This window comes from Tasmannia lanceolata, unplaced genomic scaffold (genome assembly GCF_043159265.1).
Source record: "Tasmannia lanceolata isolate RefF3 unplaced genomic scaffold, GAP_Taslan_0.1 ptg000004l, whole genome shotgun sequence".
Taxonomy (NCBI): domain Eukaryota; kingdom Viridiplantae; phylum Streptophyta; class Magnoliopsida; order Canellales; family Winteraceae; genus Tasmannia; species Tasmannia lanceolata.
In genome coordinates, this window is record NW_027518681.1 from 11,556,644 (window position 1) to 11,574,848 (window position 18,205).

Genomic DNA, 18,205 nt, shown 5'->3' on the forward strand with positions numbered 1-18,205 from the left:
GGGTCCACTCATGTAATGGTAGCGTGATCTCTTACCGTTCATCCAATGGGTCCCACCATGGAGATGCCTTTGTGCCACGAAAGATCACTATAGCTTGACAATTCTAGCCATTCGCCCTGCTTAGATGATGTAAAGTTCCCCAACAAGGGTAGCGAGAGCGAGTATCTTTTGAACCGTTAGACTTAACGACCTTTCATGTTAAAGGGGTGAATTTATCTTATAAGGGGCGATTTTTTTTTTTTTGAAAAGGACAATAGAATATATATATAAACAGAGCCGACGTGGTCCTGAAGGAACAAAGATAATACAAAGATAGCAGTATAATAATTACAAGGGGCGAATTTATCATCGACCCAAGAGTGATCCGAGAGAAGTATATCAGGTGGGCACACACACCTACTCTTTAAAAGGAGGCAGGAGCTGAAAACCATTCAGGCTTTACTGACAAAAGCACATATATCCTTCTGTGATAAAACTGCTTTACTGACAAAAAGCATATGTAGTCGTCTGTGTAAAACAGCCACATGCTCGTATCAATTGTAAAAGACACTGAGCTAGAGTGTCCTTATAAAGAAGAGGGTTTGTAAACGTCATTGTACATTTGTACGTCTACAAAATCCAGAGATGGTGAAAACGCATCTAAGTAAGATTCCTCACCACTTCTCTCAAAAATGGGTCGTAAGCCTACCTCCCTACGAAGAGCCTCCTTCTTCAAAGTTTTGATTGGAGATTTTACAACAAAATTGGTGATCTTCTCTCTCTCTCTCTTTCTTTTCTATTTGCTTGTTATTCTCTACACTCTTCCAATGTGTATTTTAGATTTGCTTTCTTCTGAACTTATGTGTAAATTTCTACCAAATGTTTAGTAGCATTGTTCATATTTTTTGTCTGGAGATTTCGAGAACCAAAATCCATGATCATTTGATTTTCTACTTTTCATTCTTATGGGAAGAAAAAAATGAAAAAATAAAATAAAAATGATTCATCTTCTTCTGTTATTCACCGTTCTTTCATTTTCTTATCATTTTGCAGTTTATTCTTAGCGTACATTTCCATTTGGTGAGTCACATGTTGACATGATTAAAGTAGGTTTTCGATGACATATATTGATGCCCTCAGACATCATTACTGTTGGGAAAGTTGCCTTATTTCTACTTGGGTGTCAAGGCAAAAGCAAATTAGAAAGTGGGTTTTTCAGGTTTTCCAAAAACGCAAGGGATATAAAAAAACTTGTGCTCACACGATGAAGAGCGTGGGGGCAAATGCGGCTAGGGCGTGAGTTTCTCTTTGTGTGTCTGCTGCAAAGAGGAGAGAGAGAGAGAGAGAGAGGCTCTTCTTGGGGTGTTATCTTGGGGTTTTTTCACGGGATTTTTCTCTTGAATTATTCTCATGTACGGTCTTGGTTGAGAGAAGCAAGGAAAGGGTTGCGGCATTGTGGGTTTTGGTTAATCCATTGTAATTCCTACATATTGTTTTTCTCATAGTGGAAGATCGTGTTGTCGCCCGTGGATGTAGGCATTGACCTTGTAATTGCCCAAACTCTCTTAGAGAACTGGTATCCCTTTTGTTTATTTTCTCATGCTTACCTGATGTGCACGTGTTGTATTTAAGTGTCATAGCTTTGGATAATCATCACAAAATTGGCCTCAATCAGTTGGGAAATATGGCTCAGACTCAACCAATGTCCCTTGAAGACACTTCCCTTAGCAGACCCTGAGAAACTCTCTCGGGGTTCAAAGTTGACCCTTTGACAAATTCTCTACTCAACTCAACTCAACACAACAAAGCCTTTGTCCCAAACTAGTTGGGGTCGGCACCCATTGACAAATCATTGAGGAAATTTTACCTTCTCAAGCCAAGCCTCATTGCTCAATTAATACACCAGTTGAGGGCCTTCCTTTTCTTTCTTTCTTTCGTTTTTTTGCTTGATAAGCAAGTAATTGCTGTGGAGGACATTTTATCTTCTCAAGCCAAGCCTCATTACTCAATGCACACCCGTTGAGGAATTGCTGTAGGAAAAAAGCTAGAATACATCAGGAGCTGAAGGTGAGCCTAACTGCAGAAATACAATATGATGTGTGGCAAAGGAGAAAGGGGAAATGACCAAAGAGGGAGATCACACGAAGCAATATAAAGACATTCCGTTTATATCTTCTGCAATGAGTTGGGAGATTTCATTAGGAGGGCTGAAAAATACTCTTTCATTGGAGGTTGCACCTTTATAGGCAAAGCAGTCTGCAATCCATTTTCCTTATATTAACAATTAGGAAATATCAAATATGCCACCGAGATGATCTCACCACAGCTTTGATTCTGTTAAGGATGAGAAAGCATACCAGTTGAATTTGATTTTTTTTTGCTGATGTGGCTGAAAACAAAACTACAATTGTTCTTTCCAAGGTGGATTTATACCAAAATGAGTTTTGCACAATCGAATACCATAGAAGAAAGCCAGTACCTCTTCTATACAGTTGGAGATCGGTCCCAGATTTTTACTAAATTCGGGACAGAAGGTGGCCAAACTATTCTGGATGTCTGATTCAAAGAGGACTTGAAGCCCCGCCCTCCCCCCGAATGTTAAATTTAAGCTTTGAGTGCTAAATGGAACAGAGTTCACTGAGGCTTGTCACACAGGAGTGAGAGATACCAAATTGTTTTTGAAATAGGAAATGAAAAGAAAACATGGGATTTAATCTCTTCAGTTCTATTCCAAAAAATACATCATAGGGCAACCTGTGATTCCGAGCTTTGAGAAAAAATTTCGTTGGAGTTCTCTGCAAAAAATCACTTTAGCTAAAGAAGGCAACTTTCTAGGTAGTATTGGGTATCTAGTGAAATGGGTCCATAAAGCTTAGGATGTTTGGTTGTAAAGATGTTCCAGGAAAGCATCCTGGAAAGATCACCGTCAGGCGTCAACGAATCTGGACCACTTCAAATTGTCCTTGGTTATCTCACTAGGCAGAAGAATTTGGTTATCTTGTTTCAAATTCGTATTATTGATCACTATGCTTTATGCATTGAGGTGGGGGACTCAGTGAACCATTTCTTTTTCCATTTCCGCCTAGCCAGGGAGTTGTGGAGCAAAATCCTAAGTAGATTCGGGATTGCTTGGGTGATTCCTGAGAAACTTATTGATCTATTGTTGGGTTGGTCTCTTGTTCCGTTGACAAAGAAAGGGAGAATACTTTGGAATGTATCTCTTCTTGCTACCTTGTGGGGTCCTATGGAAAGAAAGAAATGCAAGTCTTCAAAAATTATGCTAAGAACTCATCCTACCTTTACATTAAAGTGGTAGCTTTGACCATTTCCTAGGTCAAGACTATACCTTGTTTCAAATTCGTAACTGCTTGTGAGCTATGGAATGGTTGGAAAGAGATACGCCTCAGTGTGGAACACAATGAAAAGACAATGCAGAAATGGGTTCCTTCCCCCATTGGCTTTCTGAAGCTTAACTTTGACGGTTCTAGTTTCGGGAATCTAGGCCTTGCAGGAATTGGCCATGTTCTTAGAATGAGTCGGGGGAGGTTATTTGGGCTTTCAAGGGCCCTATTGGCTAGGGGTGCAACTCGAGTCGGGTTGAGTTGGGTTGGGTTGGGTCGGGTTGAGGCCAACCTGACCTGACTCGAGCAACCCTTTTTATTTACCCGAACCCGACCCGACCTGAGTTCAACCCAGCCTAACCCGAGAGATTAAGCTTACAAAAAATTAAAGGGCAGTGATAAATCGACCCCCTATGTCTCTTTCTCTCTCCTTTGGTTTAGAGAGAGAAAGACACATAGGGGTCGATTTAAGATATATGGGGTCGATTTATCACTCCTCAAAATAAATTTCATAAAAAAGTGTGGTTTCACTCGGGTCGGGTTGCCCAAACCCTCAACCCGGGTTGGAAAAAGTCAACCCGAACCCAACCCAAACTCAACCCGACCCGACTTTTTTTCAGGTTGAACCCGACCCGAGTTGCACCCCTACTATTGCCATAGCCGATGCTAGTGAGGTGGAGGTGCGAGCCTTGCACCAAGGAATAAAGTTGCTAAATAAAGAGTGCATGGATAAGGTAGTGGTTGAAGGAGATGCTTTAAATGTGATTCGGTGGGCTCTTGGGTCCCATCCTCATCCATGGAGATTCGACAGTTTCTTGATGAGATCAAGGATTGGTCGGGTTCTTCATCCATTGCCTTTCATCATGTTAGAATATCGTCTAATGAAGTAGCCGATAGTCTAGCATGAGAGGGGGTGTCTAAGGAGTCATTATAACTTTTTGATTGCTTGCATCCCTGACTTTGCTTTTTATTTCTCTTTTCAGTTGTTTTTCTTTGTATCTGGCTTTTCTTTTCTTTCTTTGTATCGATCATACTGTCCTTGTTGCTTTTAATAAATTTGCCGCCATTTAAAAGAAAAGAATTTGGTTCTCTTTTTGGAGCATTATGTGAATATTGGAAAACTCTTGAGTAGGATTTTGCCATTGAACTGATGATGGGCTCAACCATGATCTCAGGGGGTTGAAGGACTCAGATGTGAGAAGAGCTGAAATGGGATGTGAAATCCCAATAGACAAACCGAGAGAGATAGAGGGGTGGGGGGAGGGGTGAATTCGGTCTAATTCAAAATTTTGAATTTGCATTGTGTTTAAACCCTAGAAATTGAAAATGCAACTAGCCCTTGCTGATTTGTAAAAGATAAGTAAAAGATATTACCAACAATATTCCACAAAGGAGAGAAGAGTGAAAGAGACAATGAACACAAGGATTTACGTGGTTCGGAGCAAGTCCTACGTCCACACTTCACGTACGCGCGCGGTTTCCACTATCTCGATCCTCCTTCAAATGGCCAGATCAATGAGTCAATTACAATAATCAAGCTTCTCCTGTCTTGGGCTGAAGCGTAAGACCCTCTTATAAGCAAGCTTCTCATTTCTCAAGGGCCGAAGCGTAAAACCCTCTTTACAATCTTGAAGAAACAAGAAGAAGAAGAAGAAGATATAGCCTCTATGTAGGCTTGATTACAAGTTGAAGCTCACACAAAAATTCTCTCAAAGAAGATTACAAGTAAAGCTTAATCCACTCTCAAAAGGGTTTAATCAAGATCAAGGCACAAATGAGGTGGAGAGAGATATTCAAGGCAAAGATGGTTTGCAAGTGTTTGTATAGGCCTTAGATGTGTTGGAAAACCTTTTGATCAAGTTAACATGCAAGTTTAAACCCATATATATAGCCAAAAATCAAAACTAGCCTTTACAGGGGTAAAATGGTAATTCTGTGCAACTTTTATAACTCCAACGGCTATATTTTTTATGGACCAACGCGCTTCACGGAACTCTGTGGGGTTTCACGGAATTCCGTGCACAGAACTCTGTGGGATCCTACGGAATTCCGTACCTGGATTTCAGATTTCAGTTGCTATCTTGTAAAATTCATATCTCCTTCGTTTCTTATCAGATTTCAAAGTTCTTGTACTTGATTTGAATGGAAACGATGAGATCGGGTTAACATCTTAACTTCCAAATGATTGGGTATTTTTACAGTTTTAAAATTCATAAATTCTATCATGTCCAAACATTATTAAATCTCAATAGTCCGGTAAAAAAATCTCATAATTTGGTTTCTAAAAATTTTTCATGTTGTCAGGCACTGGTCAACGCATTGGTCAATAGACTGGTCAACACAGGCATTTCAAGTGATAGTGATTTTCCCTTAAGTAAATGTTGGATCTTTTAATAAAAAGTGTTTTTAATATTTGGTTCATCTAATTATTTCTTATATTTTTTAGTAATTTTTATTTTTTTAAAATATTTAACTATTAAAAAAATTCTCCGACCCTTCATGCTAGCCTTCACTTCTCGCTCTGGCAACCTTGTTATAGATTGATCTCCATGTACTAGATCCCTCACAGGTGGGCTTGGCTTTTTGAATGGGGAGACAATGGAGGTATCTGGCATTACGGTATTTGTTTCAAACAATTCTGACTCAATAGCACGCCCTGACTCAATAACACGCCACCCTAGCTTCATCATATCCTTTATATTAGCATCTTTGATGCTATAGATTCCAAGAGTCCTCTCCTTGGTCGGACGATAGACCAATTTCCCAAATATGGGATTGGACATGGCACCATTAAGATTGGTGAAGGACTGGATACAAGATTCAATATCCTTTCTTATAGCCATAGAAATCTTGATTTGATGCTGCCCAGAAACTGGGAGAATGAATTCTGTTATGCTTCACGAACGCAAAGATCTCTTTTATTCTTCTTTTCCTTTCTTTCCGGACCAAGCCAAAGATAATTTTGCCTTTTGATTTGTTGATTCACTGACTTATAAAAATTTCATAAAGGTGAAGTAATTTCTTGATAAATTTCATTATGTTTACCTTTGGGTGAAGAAAGAATATGATACCAGCTGCGAAGAGGAGATGGCAGATTGGCAGCGAAGTGATTCAATAGAAGTGAGCTGATTCAATACACAAGTATAATACAGAAAACATATGGTATTCAATAGAAAAGAAGTGATTCATTTCGGGTTAAGATGACTTCCTTAAAAAGAACGGACTCAAAATCCTCCAAATCAGCTATGAATAAAATTTATCAAATTAGTAAAGTAAACTCAAAATCATTAGTTTGATCTTGCACATTTAGAACTCTTCGGTGCATTGTTCTACGTTAGACTTTCCCACTTGAAAAAAAATCGAACTAAAGTTAATCTTTAAATAAGCTAGTATTTATGGCAGATGTACTCAAACAAGTCAAAAATATTCAACATCAAAGAACTGGACATGTCTTTGGGAAGCTCTACGACATAAGTATTGTCGTTGATTTTCTTGATTATCTGATAAGGTTCATACTTCTGAATCTTCAGTTTATAACACGTACCAACAGGGAATCGTTCTTTCCGTAAATGGACCATCACCAACTAATCTTCCAAGAATACTTTGAGTCTCTTATTCTAGGATTCTTCTACTTCGTACTTTTCTAACTCTAAGACTGATTTTGTTCATGGCAGTGGACTATCTCTTCCCATTCCTTCTTCCTCCTTGGATGTCACACCTTCTTAGCTGCAAGTTTATACTCATGACCCTTACAGGATTGTACAACCACATCACGATGTGTCTGCCTTAGATCCACCTCCACCCGACCAACTACCTTCTCAGTCTGATAGGTCTCCCTCAAGTATCCAGCTGTCTACAGTTCCCTTTAATTCCCCAGTTGCTTCTCGAACTCGTTCACGTATTTCTGCACATCTTATCTCTCATTTTGTCTCTTATAATTACATTTCCCCTTCCTATATGAGCTTTCTTTCTTCTTTGCCTTATGTTGTTGATGCAAAATCTATTGCAGAAGCATTAGCTCATCCAGTTTGGCATGCCACTATGTATGTTGAGATGGATGCTCTTCATTCCAATAGCACTTGGCAGTTGGTTCTGCTAAGTTCCGTTTCTCAGACCGTTGGTTGTCATGGGTTTTCTCCATTAAGTATTTGCTAGATGGTACTTAGACGCTTGGGGTGGATTATACTAAGACGTTCTCTCTAGTTGTGAAGATTTCCTCTGTCCGGGTTCTTATATATTTGGTGGTAAATTGGGATTGCCCGCTATATCAGTTGGACGTGCAGAATGCCTTTTTACATGGTGACCTCACCGAGGAGGTTTATATGAAGCAACCTCTTGGCATGGTTTTAAATTTCGTCCAAAACGAAACGAAACGGCTGAAATATTTTGCTTTCAGCCAAGGCCGAAACGAAATTCACATGAAGTCATTTCATTACAAGATTTTGAAGACCCAGTCTTGTATCACAGACTGGTTGGCAACCTGATTTACTTACTGCGACTCATTTTGATATTTCCTATGAGCAGGGGCGGAGCCAGAAATTTACACTTGGAGGGGGGGACTAATTTACAGTTGCCTGCATTGGTCATTGTGGGGAAACTACTTAAGCATGCATGTACATCCATGCACCTTTAAAGGGATTTTGCAAGCCAGGGGGCGTGGCCCCACTCATGCTATACGTGCCTCCACCTCTGCTATGCAGTGGGAGTGATTAGTCAATTCATGAGTTCTCCAATTACCTTCCATCGGGGAACAATTCTTCAAATAGTTAAGTACTTCAAGAGCGCTCCTAGGAAAGACTTATTCTTCAGAAAACATAATCATGTGAAGTAGGAAGGATTCACTAATGAGATTGGGCAGGATCTCCAGCAGATAAGAGGTCGACCACATGGTACTGTACTTTTCTTAGAGGAAATTTGGTATCATAGCTGAGTAAGAAAAGATGTGGTGGCTAGATCTAGTTCAGAGGTAGCATATTGAGCTATGGCTCACACGTGTGGAGAGTTTACCTGTTGAGGTAACTGTTGTCTGAGATTGGTGTTCGTTCCTCATCTCCAGCATCCTTGTATTGTGACAATAGAGCTGCTATTCATATCGCCTAGAATCTAGTCTTTCATGAGAGAAGGAAGCATCTTGAAGTGGATTTTCATTTCATTTCTGGCCGATGTGTTCACTAAACCATTGGGAAAATTAAGTTGAGTGACATTTGTAACAAGCTGGGGTTGTATGACATATACACTCTAGCTTGAGAGAGTGTTCGAAGGGTATTTTAGTCTTTGTTATCTTATGTAACCCTAAATATATATATAATATTATGTGAGAGGTCACATCATTGACTCTCACTTTTATCTATCTCTCTTTCTCTCAACTTATCTCCTCCATCACTTGAACACTTCTAATCTCATAGGTTGATCTCTAGGGACATCTTCCTCGGAGTTGTAGCATCCCAATCCATTATTCTTCATCGAACAAGGGAAGACCTCACTCTTTTACCAAACAACGTTGCAAAAATCACAAAAGGATCCAAAGAAGGAAGCTAATGACTTCTTCCTTAGATAAACAACGTGAAACCACAAGGAGAATAGGGCAAACATATTGTTTTTTTTAAATGCCAGCAAACTTACTGTGTTAAATAGAAGTGATTTAGTTTTGGGTTAAATTATATATATATATATATATATATATATATATATATATATATAGAGAGAGAGAGAGAGAGAGAGAGAGAGAGAAGGGTTGCTGCGCTCGAGCACAGAAATAGGGGGGATCAGAGAGAGAGAAGGGTTGCTGCGCTCGAGCATAGAAATAGGGGGGGTGATCCTAACCATTCATTTGGAAGGCCCCATTATGGATGGGGGGCCTACCAAAAATCAGCTCCATTGGATCACCAATGGGTGTCCATTTGTGGGGCCAAAAATGGACAGATACTGTTTGTCCACAAATCTGTCCATTTTTTGCCCCACAAATGGACACCCTAAGGTGATCCAATGGAGCTGATTTTCGGTGGACACCCTACACATGAAAGGGCCCATCAAATGAATGCTTTGGATCCCACCAAAAATGTAGCCCCACCCTGTTTCTGTGCTCGAGCGCAGCTAACCTTAGCTGCGGGCCCACATTGTTTGGATGATCCAAAGCATTCGTTTGATAGGCCCTTACATAGATAGGGTGTGCCCAGAAAATCAGCTCCATAGGATCATCCTAACACTTCGATTTTTGGAAGTTAAAAATGGACAGATTTGTGGAGGTTTATACCCATCCACTTTAACCTCCACAAATCGAGGGGTATATATATAAAGTTGTTGACTCCCAAAACCCTAGACTTAGTATGTAATAGTAATGTTTCTAAAATTGTAAAAATTCAAAAAACTATCCAAACACGGATATTGGAGATGAAACTCACACTTGTGTGTTTACACTTTTCTCATTGGATGGTACAATTCCCTACAAGTTATCAACAACCAATCAGAAAAGTTTAAAATAAAGAAACTGAATTTCAAGTATTCCAGCCATTATTTCCCTATATCTTATGGATAAGTGACTGTTTTGTTCTTTAGCATTTCCTTGAAAAGTTTCCTTATGGATGTATTTTTGTGATTCAAATGTTCTTCCGAAGTTGAATCTGATCAATTTACTTGGTTGTGCCTTTTTTTTGTATGTGTGATTGACTATACAGTGATTAAACCAAACTATATTTTGTTGTAGCGGATACCACCAGCTTTTGTCAGGCGTTTCAATGGAAAGCTACTTAACAAATCCATCCTAAAAAATCCTACTGGAAAATTTTGGCATGTAAAGGTGGAAAGAATTGGCAATGATTTGTTTTTCCAAGAGGGTTGGCAGAACTTCGTGAAAGATAATTCATTACAAACTGGAGATTTTTTAGTTTTAGAGTATGATGGAAATTCAGAATTTGATGTTTTAATATTTGGTAAAAGTGGATGTGAAAAGGAGGATGCCTTAGCTGATATGAATTGGGGTGGGCACTGTCCAAACAAATTAGAAGAACTGCAGAAAGAAAGAGTCACGGGCTCTCCTTCATGCAAGATTAGATATTACAGTCCAAACAAATTTGAAGAAAGAGTCACGGGCTCTCATTTATGCAAATGTAGCCATTACAGTAGAGGCTCAAATCGTGAGTACTGTTTATTTCTTTTATTGAATCTCTAAGGGATTCCCATTTTTTCTATCAACATTTTAGTTGCAGTCTTCAATGGTGCAGGTACACGAGGCAAAATTGGAAGTAAAGGAGTGGTTCAAGCATTCCCTTGTCAACTGAAACTAGAGAAGCCACATTTTTCTATAACTTGGAAGTGGAGCCGAACTAAAAATAATCATGTTGTGAGTTTCATGCCTTGCACATATCATGCCTTGCTTTCTACATGCTCAGCACTTATACTGTGGTTCTTTTGAAGTCCTGATGTTTAGCTCCCATCCGAAATGGGAAAAAACCCTAAAGTTAATCAACTTTAGCCTAAACACCTTCCCCTTAGTTTTGCTAATACGTTATTGTAAGATAATGGCAATAAAAAAATTAGCACATATACACTATTGAATATCATTTCCAACCTCATTCATCTGCACCTTATTATAATAATTACTATGGAGACACTTTTTATAGGGAAATAGTATCAGCACAACCATGCTTTAATAATTGCACAAACCCAGCTGGTCTTTTCCTTTTTAAATGGTTTGTAAGATCTTTTTGGGAACTGTAATAAGCCTTTATAGCTCTTTAAATAATAAAGGACAAGATGGGCTAGTGCAACTATAAGAACATGATTGTGCTGAATGCTGATATCACTTCCCTTTTTATATTGTTTGTAAAAAGGTTGTGCTGGTCTTTTCCTTTTTAAATGGTTTGTAAGATCTTTTTGGGAACTGTAATAAGCCTTGATAGCTCTTTAAATAATAAAGGACAAGATGGGCTAGTGCAATTATAAAACATGTTTGTGCTGAATGCTGATATGACTTCCCTTTTTATATTGTGACATATTTATTATACTATGAAATAGTATAATTTATTAGTTCATAGTATAATTTATTATACTATGAATTAGTATAATATTTTATACTATGTAATATGAATAACTCCCTTTATATTATACTATGTAATATGAAACAGTATAATTTATTGTTTTTGAAAGAGGAAAAAAATCCTTTTACTGACAAAGGCTTATAGTCTTCTCTCTAAAACAGCCAGATGTTCGAATCAATGGTAAAAGACACTGAGCTAGGGTGTCCTTGTAAAGAAGAGGGGTTTGTAAACGTCATTTGAAACAGTATAATTTATTATACTATGAAATAGTATAAATTTCCAACACTTCCCTTTGTGTCTTTTTGTATACCTTTTTTCTTCTATTCTGTTTGTACTTCCTGGGGGATCATCTTGGTCTCCCTTTTTCTCTTTTTGGTACACACCCTATCCATGGAAGGGCCTTCCAAATGAATGCTTTGGATCACCCCAAAAATGTGGGGCCACATGAGTTTTTGAAGCAGCTGCTCAGATAAGCTATCTGAGCAGCTGCGCAGGAACACTTTTCTCTCTATATATATATGGTTTGTGAATAACTGGATATTTCTTTTTTCCAAGTAACACATCATTCAACTCTCTTTCTTAATGGTCACTTATTGTTAAACTCTTTGACATTTAGAGTTTGTATGTTGGACTTAATATGTGTTAGAAATTTAGACTTGTAGTCTTTGCATCTCAGAGAATAGAGAACTTTGATGTAGTTAGGAAGTCAAGAATTTGTGACTGTGAACCTTGCTTGAAGAGCATGTTGATATGAAAGCAGTGTGAGCACATTTCACATTGATAGATGAAGTGTGACCTTTGCACTCCATCTACTTCCAAACTTGTCTAACCATTTGTGGAACCACATCCTAACTAATTTTGGTCAGTATCTGTCAACAAAAAGGAGACAATTGCATGAACCTTAAGATTATTGAAACTTTTTGGGTAGGGGGCGTAGATGACATTGAGGCAAAGCCTACCAAAGGTCAGTCAAGAGTTTGAATTCTTTGAATTCTGAGAAGAAGACATACGATATCTTCCCATAACATAGAAAAAAGAAATTGATAAGACTTAGGGCTCTCGAGGATGAGTACTAACTGACTCTTTCTCCATCCACTGATCCCTTTACCAATTCTCTTGTGTTGTTGTTCTCCCTCTTCTTCAACACCAGGAGTTTTGGTTTCTCTTGGGTGTTCCACAGATCCATCAAGAAAACAATCCTTAATTGGTGTAGTGGCCCCCTTTGGGAAGATGGGCCGTGCCCTTTGGAATCTTGTCCCCTATGCGATTACATTGTACATATGGCAAAAGAGGAACAAAGTAATCTTCAATGATAAAGAGAGATGCTTTGGCAAGTTATTGTCGGATATTAAGGTGGATTTGGTTGCTTTGGCCAAATCAGGGGATGATTCGTCCCCATAGTCTACGCTGGATATAATAGATCATTTGGGAAAGGGGCATAAAAAAATTGCCCATCCTGAATCCTCCCTACTACCCCTTCTCCCCCTAATAGATGGGTAAAACTTAACTTTGACGGCAGTGCCAAAGGAAAACTAGGACTTGCAGGGATTGAAGGGCTGAACCGTGACTCAAACGATCGTTCATTGATGTCTTTTTCCGATCCAATTGGGATTTGCGGCTAATGAGGCAGAGTCCAGAGCTCTTCTATAGGTAGTGGAGGGAGATTCCAGTAATGTTCTAGTGCGGGCCAACAACTCAGCACAGGTTCCTTGGAAGTTGTCCAACATTATTGAAAAATTCGTGACTACTGAAGAGTCATTCATCATCAATTCTCTCTCATGCTTCGTTCTGCTAATGAGGAAGCTGATAAACTTGCCAAGTCGGGTTTGTACTTTTTTTTTGAAAGATAACAAATTTCATTATGAAAATCTCAAGGAGTACAGTGGGGGGACAAGCTGTCCCAAGTCAGGTTTGTACTATTGACTGCATTGTAAGGGGTTGAAAGATTGTAATTGTGAAGATTGTAATGTGTCAGGCGACATCTTGTTTCCCACATAAAAATGAAAAATTGAGGCAAAGCCTAACAGAGGTTAGTCAAGAGTTGGAATTCTTTGTGTTCTGAGAAGAAGACTAAGATATCCTCCTATAAAATGGAAAAAAAAAAAGAATCTGACAAGAGTCACCGCTCTCGAGGAAGAGCACTAACTGATCTTAGTTAGCTAACCAATCAAAACCATCTATCTAGGCTACGATTCTAGTTAGTAGGGAGGTAAAATAGGTATTCGGCAGGATTGCAGTGTCTGGATGGGTGGTCCTCACTGTAGTGGATGAATTAGTAGATTTTCTTCGTTGGTATTATTTGGTCTAGGAGTATGCTCCAGGCCACCCTTAATTGATTCTATGTATTGCAAGATGGGACCTCTGGTCCCCAATGTAACTTCCATAGTATCAATAAAATTGTCATCTTTCAAAAAAAAAATTAACCTTGGTGCCCTTACTATTTTATAGTACTATTAGTCTACTACTTTGCCAATGCTGGACTTCTGTTGTAATCGTTGTTGCCAATTGGCATTTCTTTGTTTGAACCGTCTTTGAATTGTGCAAAGAGAAAAACAAAATGAATTGTCTCCTCGTTGATGATTAAGTGACTATCAGATTTATCAGAACCGACCGCGTTTGATTTGTCACCTCATTTATTTAACAATTTCTCCTACAGTAGCTGTTGAGTATAGTATTTGATGCTGTGCTCTTTTGGCCTGCAGAGAATTCCAACAATTCTCGCGCGAGAAATTCTTAATAGAAGCAATCCGCGTTTGACCATTGTTGATCCTAGTGGGAAGAGATGGCAAGTCAGAACCTGTACATGGGGGAAAGACCGCTTGGAGCTGGGGGGCGGTTGGACTCCTCTCAGGAAAGAGAACAACATAAGAGAAGGAGATATATGTGCCTTTGAGTTCATCCGAGGAATAGGTCAAGGATCATGCAGTTTCATACAGCTTCACATTGTACGGGCAGCTGAATGATTTGCAGTCATGTCCTGATACGAGCTTTGTATTATTTGCAGTTTTTTTTTCTTTGAACCCAGCATCTATCTGTAGGAACTGGTCCCGGAACCTTAAATCTTATTGATATTAAGCAAAAGTAGTTTTAGTTTTTCTTCTTTATATCCGGGTTTGAATTCATGATCTCTAGGTTGTCAGCCTTGTGTTCTATCTGGTATTTTAATGGTGTAAATGTTTGTAGCTTAAGCTTCCATGATTTTCACAAAATTGACCTGAATCACTCAACAGCGTCTACTGTTATATTGGGTTCCTCTTAAATATTTTTTTCTGCATAAATTCTCATGTACAAATGGGTTTGAAGTCAAATGTGATTATTTGCAAGTTATGATTGTATTTGTTTTAGAAATGATATAGCTAAAGGCTTTCAAAGAGGCCTTAACGTCTCATTTGCAGAGATAAGACTAGCTTAAAATATATAGCCCGGGAGAATAGGGAGCATGTATGTGAAATCATGATCATTGATCTAGATCAAGGTTTAAAATTTCAGTTTCGGTACCGCTTTCGGGCCTTGAAATTTTGATACAAAAGCCGAAAACAATTTTTTATTCATTATTAAATTTCGGCCGAAATTTCGGTGAAATATTAAATTAATATTAAAAAAAACAGATTTTCTGTGTCAAATTTCGGAAAAACCCGAAATTCCAAAATTTCGGCCGAAATAAATGACCATTTCAGTTTTGGGTGGTTTCTGTGTCGGTCTCCACCGAAATCCGAAATTCGGTCAAAATTTAAAACCATGATCTAGATTTCAGTAGCCTATATAGATTATGGGATTTACTAGGAAATTATGTGGAAAGCCATTTAACGGCTCACTTTTGCAGTAGACTCAAATGATACCTCAGATGGATTAAATGAATAAGACAAAATCTCTTAAAAAGCGAGCCTGTGTGGCTGTTATCTCCTGCAAAAGTGAGAGACAAAATGGTTTTGCAAGTATTTTACACATGACGACAAAATCTCCTTAAAAGAAGAACATTTAACTATATAAAAAGAAAAATAAAAAACCAAAGGGCCATATCTTCAAAATGATCGTTTTCTCGTTTTGAACATGTACACGTGATATCTTTAAGATCACACGTGTTCTTTTCCGGTTAATTGTTACTCCTTTCAAGGTAAGTTGGGTTCAAACACGAGCCCAAGCTTGAAACATAGGGGTGCAACTTGGCCGGGCTCAACTCGAATCGGACGCCTTCAACCCGATTTCAGCTCAGGTTGGGCTGGCATTTCCTTGGGTTGGTTTAGGGTTAGGAAAAACTAACCCGTCACGGCCCGAACCCAGCACCATCCTACAGCTATTTTATCAAGTTTTCAAAATCTTAGGATTATGACATCTTTTATTTTATTTTTTTGTATTTTTTTGTTTTTGCCTCGACCAACCCGGTCCAATTTGGAAAATGGGGCTGGGTTAGGATTGAGAGATTTAAATGCGGGTTCAGTTAGGGTCGCCCTCCTTGAGAGGCTCGGGTCGGATTGAGCTAGGGTTGAAGTTTTGGGTCTTCCTGTTGGGCTAGGTTTGGCCTCAACCCCACCCAACCCGGCCCGAGTTTCACCCCCTATGAAAAAGTATAGTACCATCAACATGCCCTTTCAATTGAGGGAAAATATGTATATTAGCAACTCGGGCCGGGTTGGAACTAAAGAGATGAGAGTAATTTTTAGCCATTTGAGGATCATTTTTCTTGGCCAAGCATTTAAAGTTAATATATATTTTCTCAAGGCAAAGGATCAAATCTGCTTTACAACCAACCATCTCTCTTCTCACCTTATCCAAACTCCCTCCTCTCCCCTCATACAAAGTCTCCTTCACTCCACTCTCATCTAAACTGCAAAATCATCCATCACCCATCTCGAAAATCCTCAGTACCACCACGAAGGTAATCCACCTTACTCTAGTTGAGAATATAATCTTCTTGTTGATTCTCTGTATCTTTCACTACTACCACTACTTTCTTTTCACTATATCTTCTATAATTCTCTTTGATTTTTCATCAAATTGTTCTTGTTCTAGATTGTGGGTCTCGCACAAATGGCGACGGCATCAGCTGTGATTTCTCCGGCGACCTTCATGGCGAGTCGCAATTCGTCGCAGAGGAGAAAGAGCAATGTAGTCTATGGATTGAATTCATTTGGGGGCCTGAAAGCCAACAACAGTATAGTATCTTTAGGCCTTCCTATGTGTACCAACCAGTCATTTGCTATGGTTATGAACTCTTTGAAGGCACCATCTCAAGGCAAATGCAAAGGAGGAGCTCTATCTTCTACTTGTAATGCCGCGGATGAGATATTCAAGATTGCAGCAATCATGAATGGTCTTACTCTTATTGGGGTTGCTGTTGGATTCGTTCTTATTCGTATAGAAGCGACGTTGGAAGAATCTGAGTGAGAATTGAGTGAATAGCATGTCTGTTCTTTTATCTTTTCTTTTTCTAATGTACAACTCAGTTGTTTTGGCAGTATAAAATCGAAAAGTCATCGTGATTTAGCAAACTGGGTGTTGGCTGAAATTGCATTGTAGTCATATATTTTAATAATTCATAATGAATGTGTTTGTCTTAAGATTTTCTAGGCTTTCTACTGAAAATTGTATGCAATTTGCTTTCTGAACTTACAGGATCTTCAGGCAATAACAAAAGCTATCTTTCAACTTAGATATAAGAGATTAGTTCAACTATTGTTGGGATGAATACTTTACCACCCTCTATTCAACCAAAAATGTTACTTTTATATAAAACAACCAGATCTGTGTTCAAGCAAAAATTCATTTACATGAAATTCCCATGACAGAAATCCCTTTAATTTATGGTCTGTGTATCAGTGATGCCTACTGGTTTAGGACTGATGACAGTAGATATGAAATGAACAGTTACTTTTGGCTGAGGAAAGGTTTTGAATCAAAGGGGTTATCTTGTAACATGATTTCTTTCCTTCTGTTGTTTTTCAATTTCTTGTAGTCTGTGAACTTTTTTTTAGGTTTTTCATGGTCTGATTTTATTTTTTCCATTTTAACTCTATACGAGTGTATATTTTTGTGAATGATTGATTTGGGGCCAACCTGAAAGATCAGGTTTGTGATGCAAAGCACTATTTAATAAGATAAGGTTTGTGATGCAGAGCACTATTTAAGTGAGCTTTGGGCTTGACCCAGAACTGAAAGGGCTCTACATAACTCTGCTTGGCTTTCGAATCCCGTTTCAAGTACAGCTCCTAAGACTCAACAAAGTTCTGATCTATTCAGTTCTGATATAAAAGTTTTTAAGTAATAAATCGCTCACTCCTCAAACAGAGATTCTAAGGATTAAAATTGAACAGACTCTAATGCAGCTCACACACGTAAAATATTTTTCTCAGTGTAAGAGAAAGCATGGGATTTCCTCTTGGGGATTGGGAGGTTCTCATAAGCAAGGAAGGGAGACAATTTGTGTCTTCTCTTGGGGCGTGTGTGAGAGGATCTTAGTGTGGAGATGGAGACGGAGTAAGGTTGCAAGTGGTGAAATTGGGTGATCATGATCTCGCCCGTGGATGTAAGCTTTTATGTCAAACCATGTATTTCTTGTGTTGTCCTTCGACATGTCTTGTCGTCGATATTTGGCATGTGGTCGAATTGTTCACCGCCTCATAGATTTAAATTTCGGCCGAAATACTGAAATTTCGTATCTCGGCCAGAACCGAAATTTCCAAAACCAAAATTTAAACATTTCAGCCGAAATTATAATTTACTGAAATTTAAACCGAATCTGAAATTGCCACAGAAATTTCGTCTTCTGCTGAGGCCAAACTAAAACCGAAACTGAAATTTCAATCCTTGGCCCAACAATTTTTCACAAAGTGATGTGAAAGTTGTTGGATC

At 38.7% G+C, this 18,205-nt stretch overlaps 2 protein-coding genes across 3 annotated transcripts; both read left to right on the forward strand.

Annotated features, from left to right (window-relative positions):
* Positions 1-387: 387 nt before the first annotated feature.
* Positions 388-14,460, forward strand: LOC143875484 (B3 domain-containing protein Os01g0723500-like). Of its 2 annotated transcripts, none has more exons than XM_077377048.1 (4): positions 388-746; positions 10,024-10,453; positions 10,526-10,659; positions 14,059-14,460. In XM_077377048.1, the coding sequence occupies exons 1-4, from the start codon at positions 672-674 to the stop codon at positions 14,317-14,319; spliced, it is 900 nt and encodes a 299-aa protein (XP_077233163.1). In that variant the 5' UTR covers positions 388-671; the 3' UTR covers positions 14,320-14,460. The 2 variants fall into 2 exon arrangements, with proteins under 2 accessions (XP_077233163.1, XP_077233164.1); XM_077377049.1 differs by having other exon boundaries at positions 393-746; positions 10,541-10,659.
* Positions 14,461-16,072: 1,612 nt separating this feature from the next.
* On the forward strand, positions 16,073-16,916 carry LOC143875485 (cytochrome b6f complex subunit (petM)). Its single transcript, XM_077377050.1, has 2 exons — positions 16,073-16,232; positions 16,367-16,916. Exon 2 carries the CDS (start codon positions 16,385-16,387, stop codon positions 16,739-16,741), a length of 357 nt encoding a protein of 118 aa, XP_077233165.1. The 5' UTR covers positions 16,073-16,232; positions 16,367-16,384; the 3' UTR covers positions 16,742-16,916.
* The last annotated feature ends 1,289 nt before the right edge of the window (positions 16,917-18,205 follow it).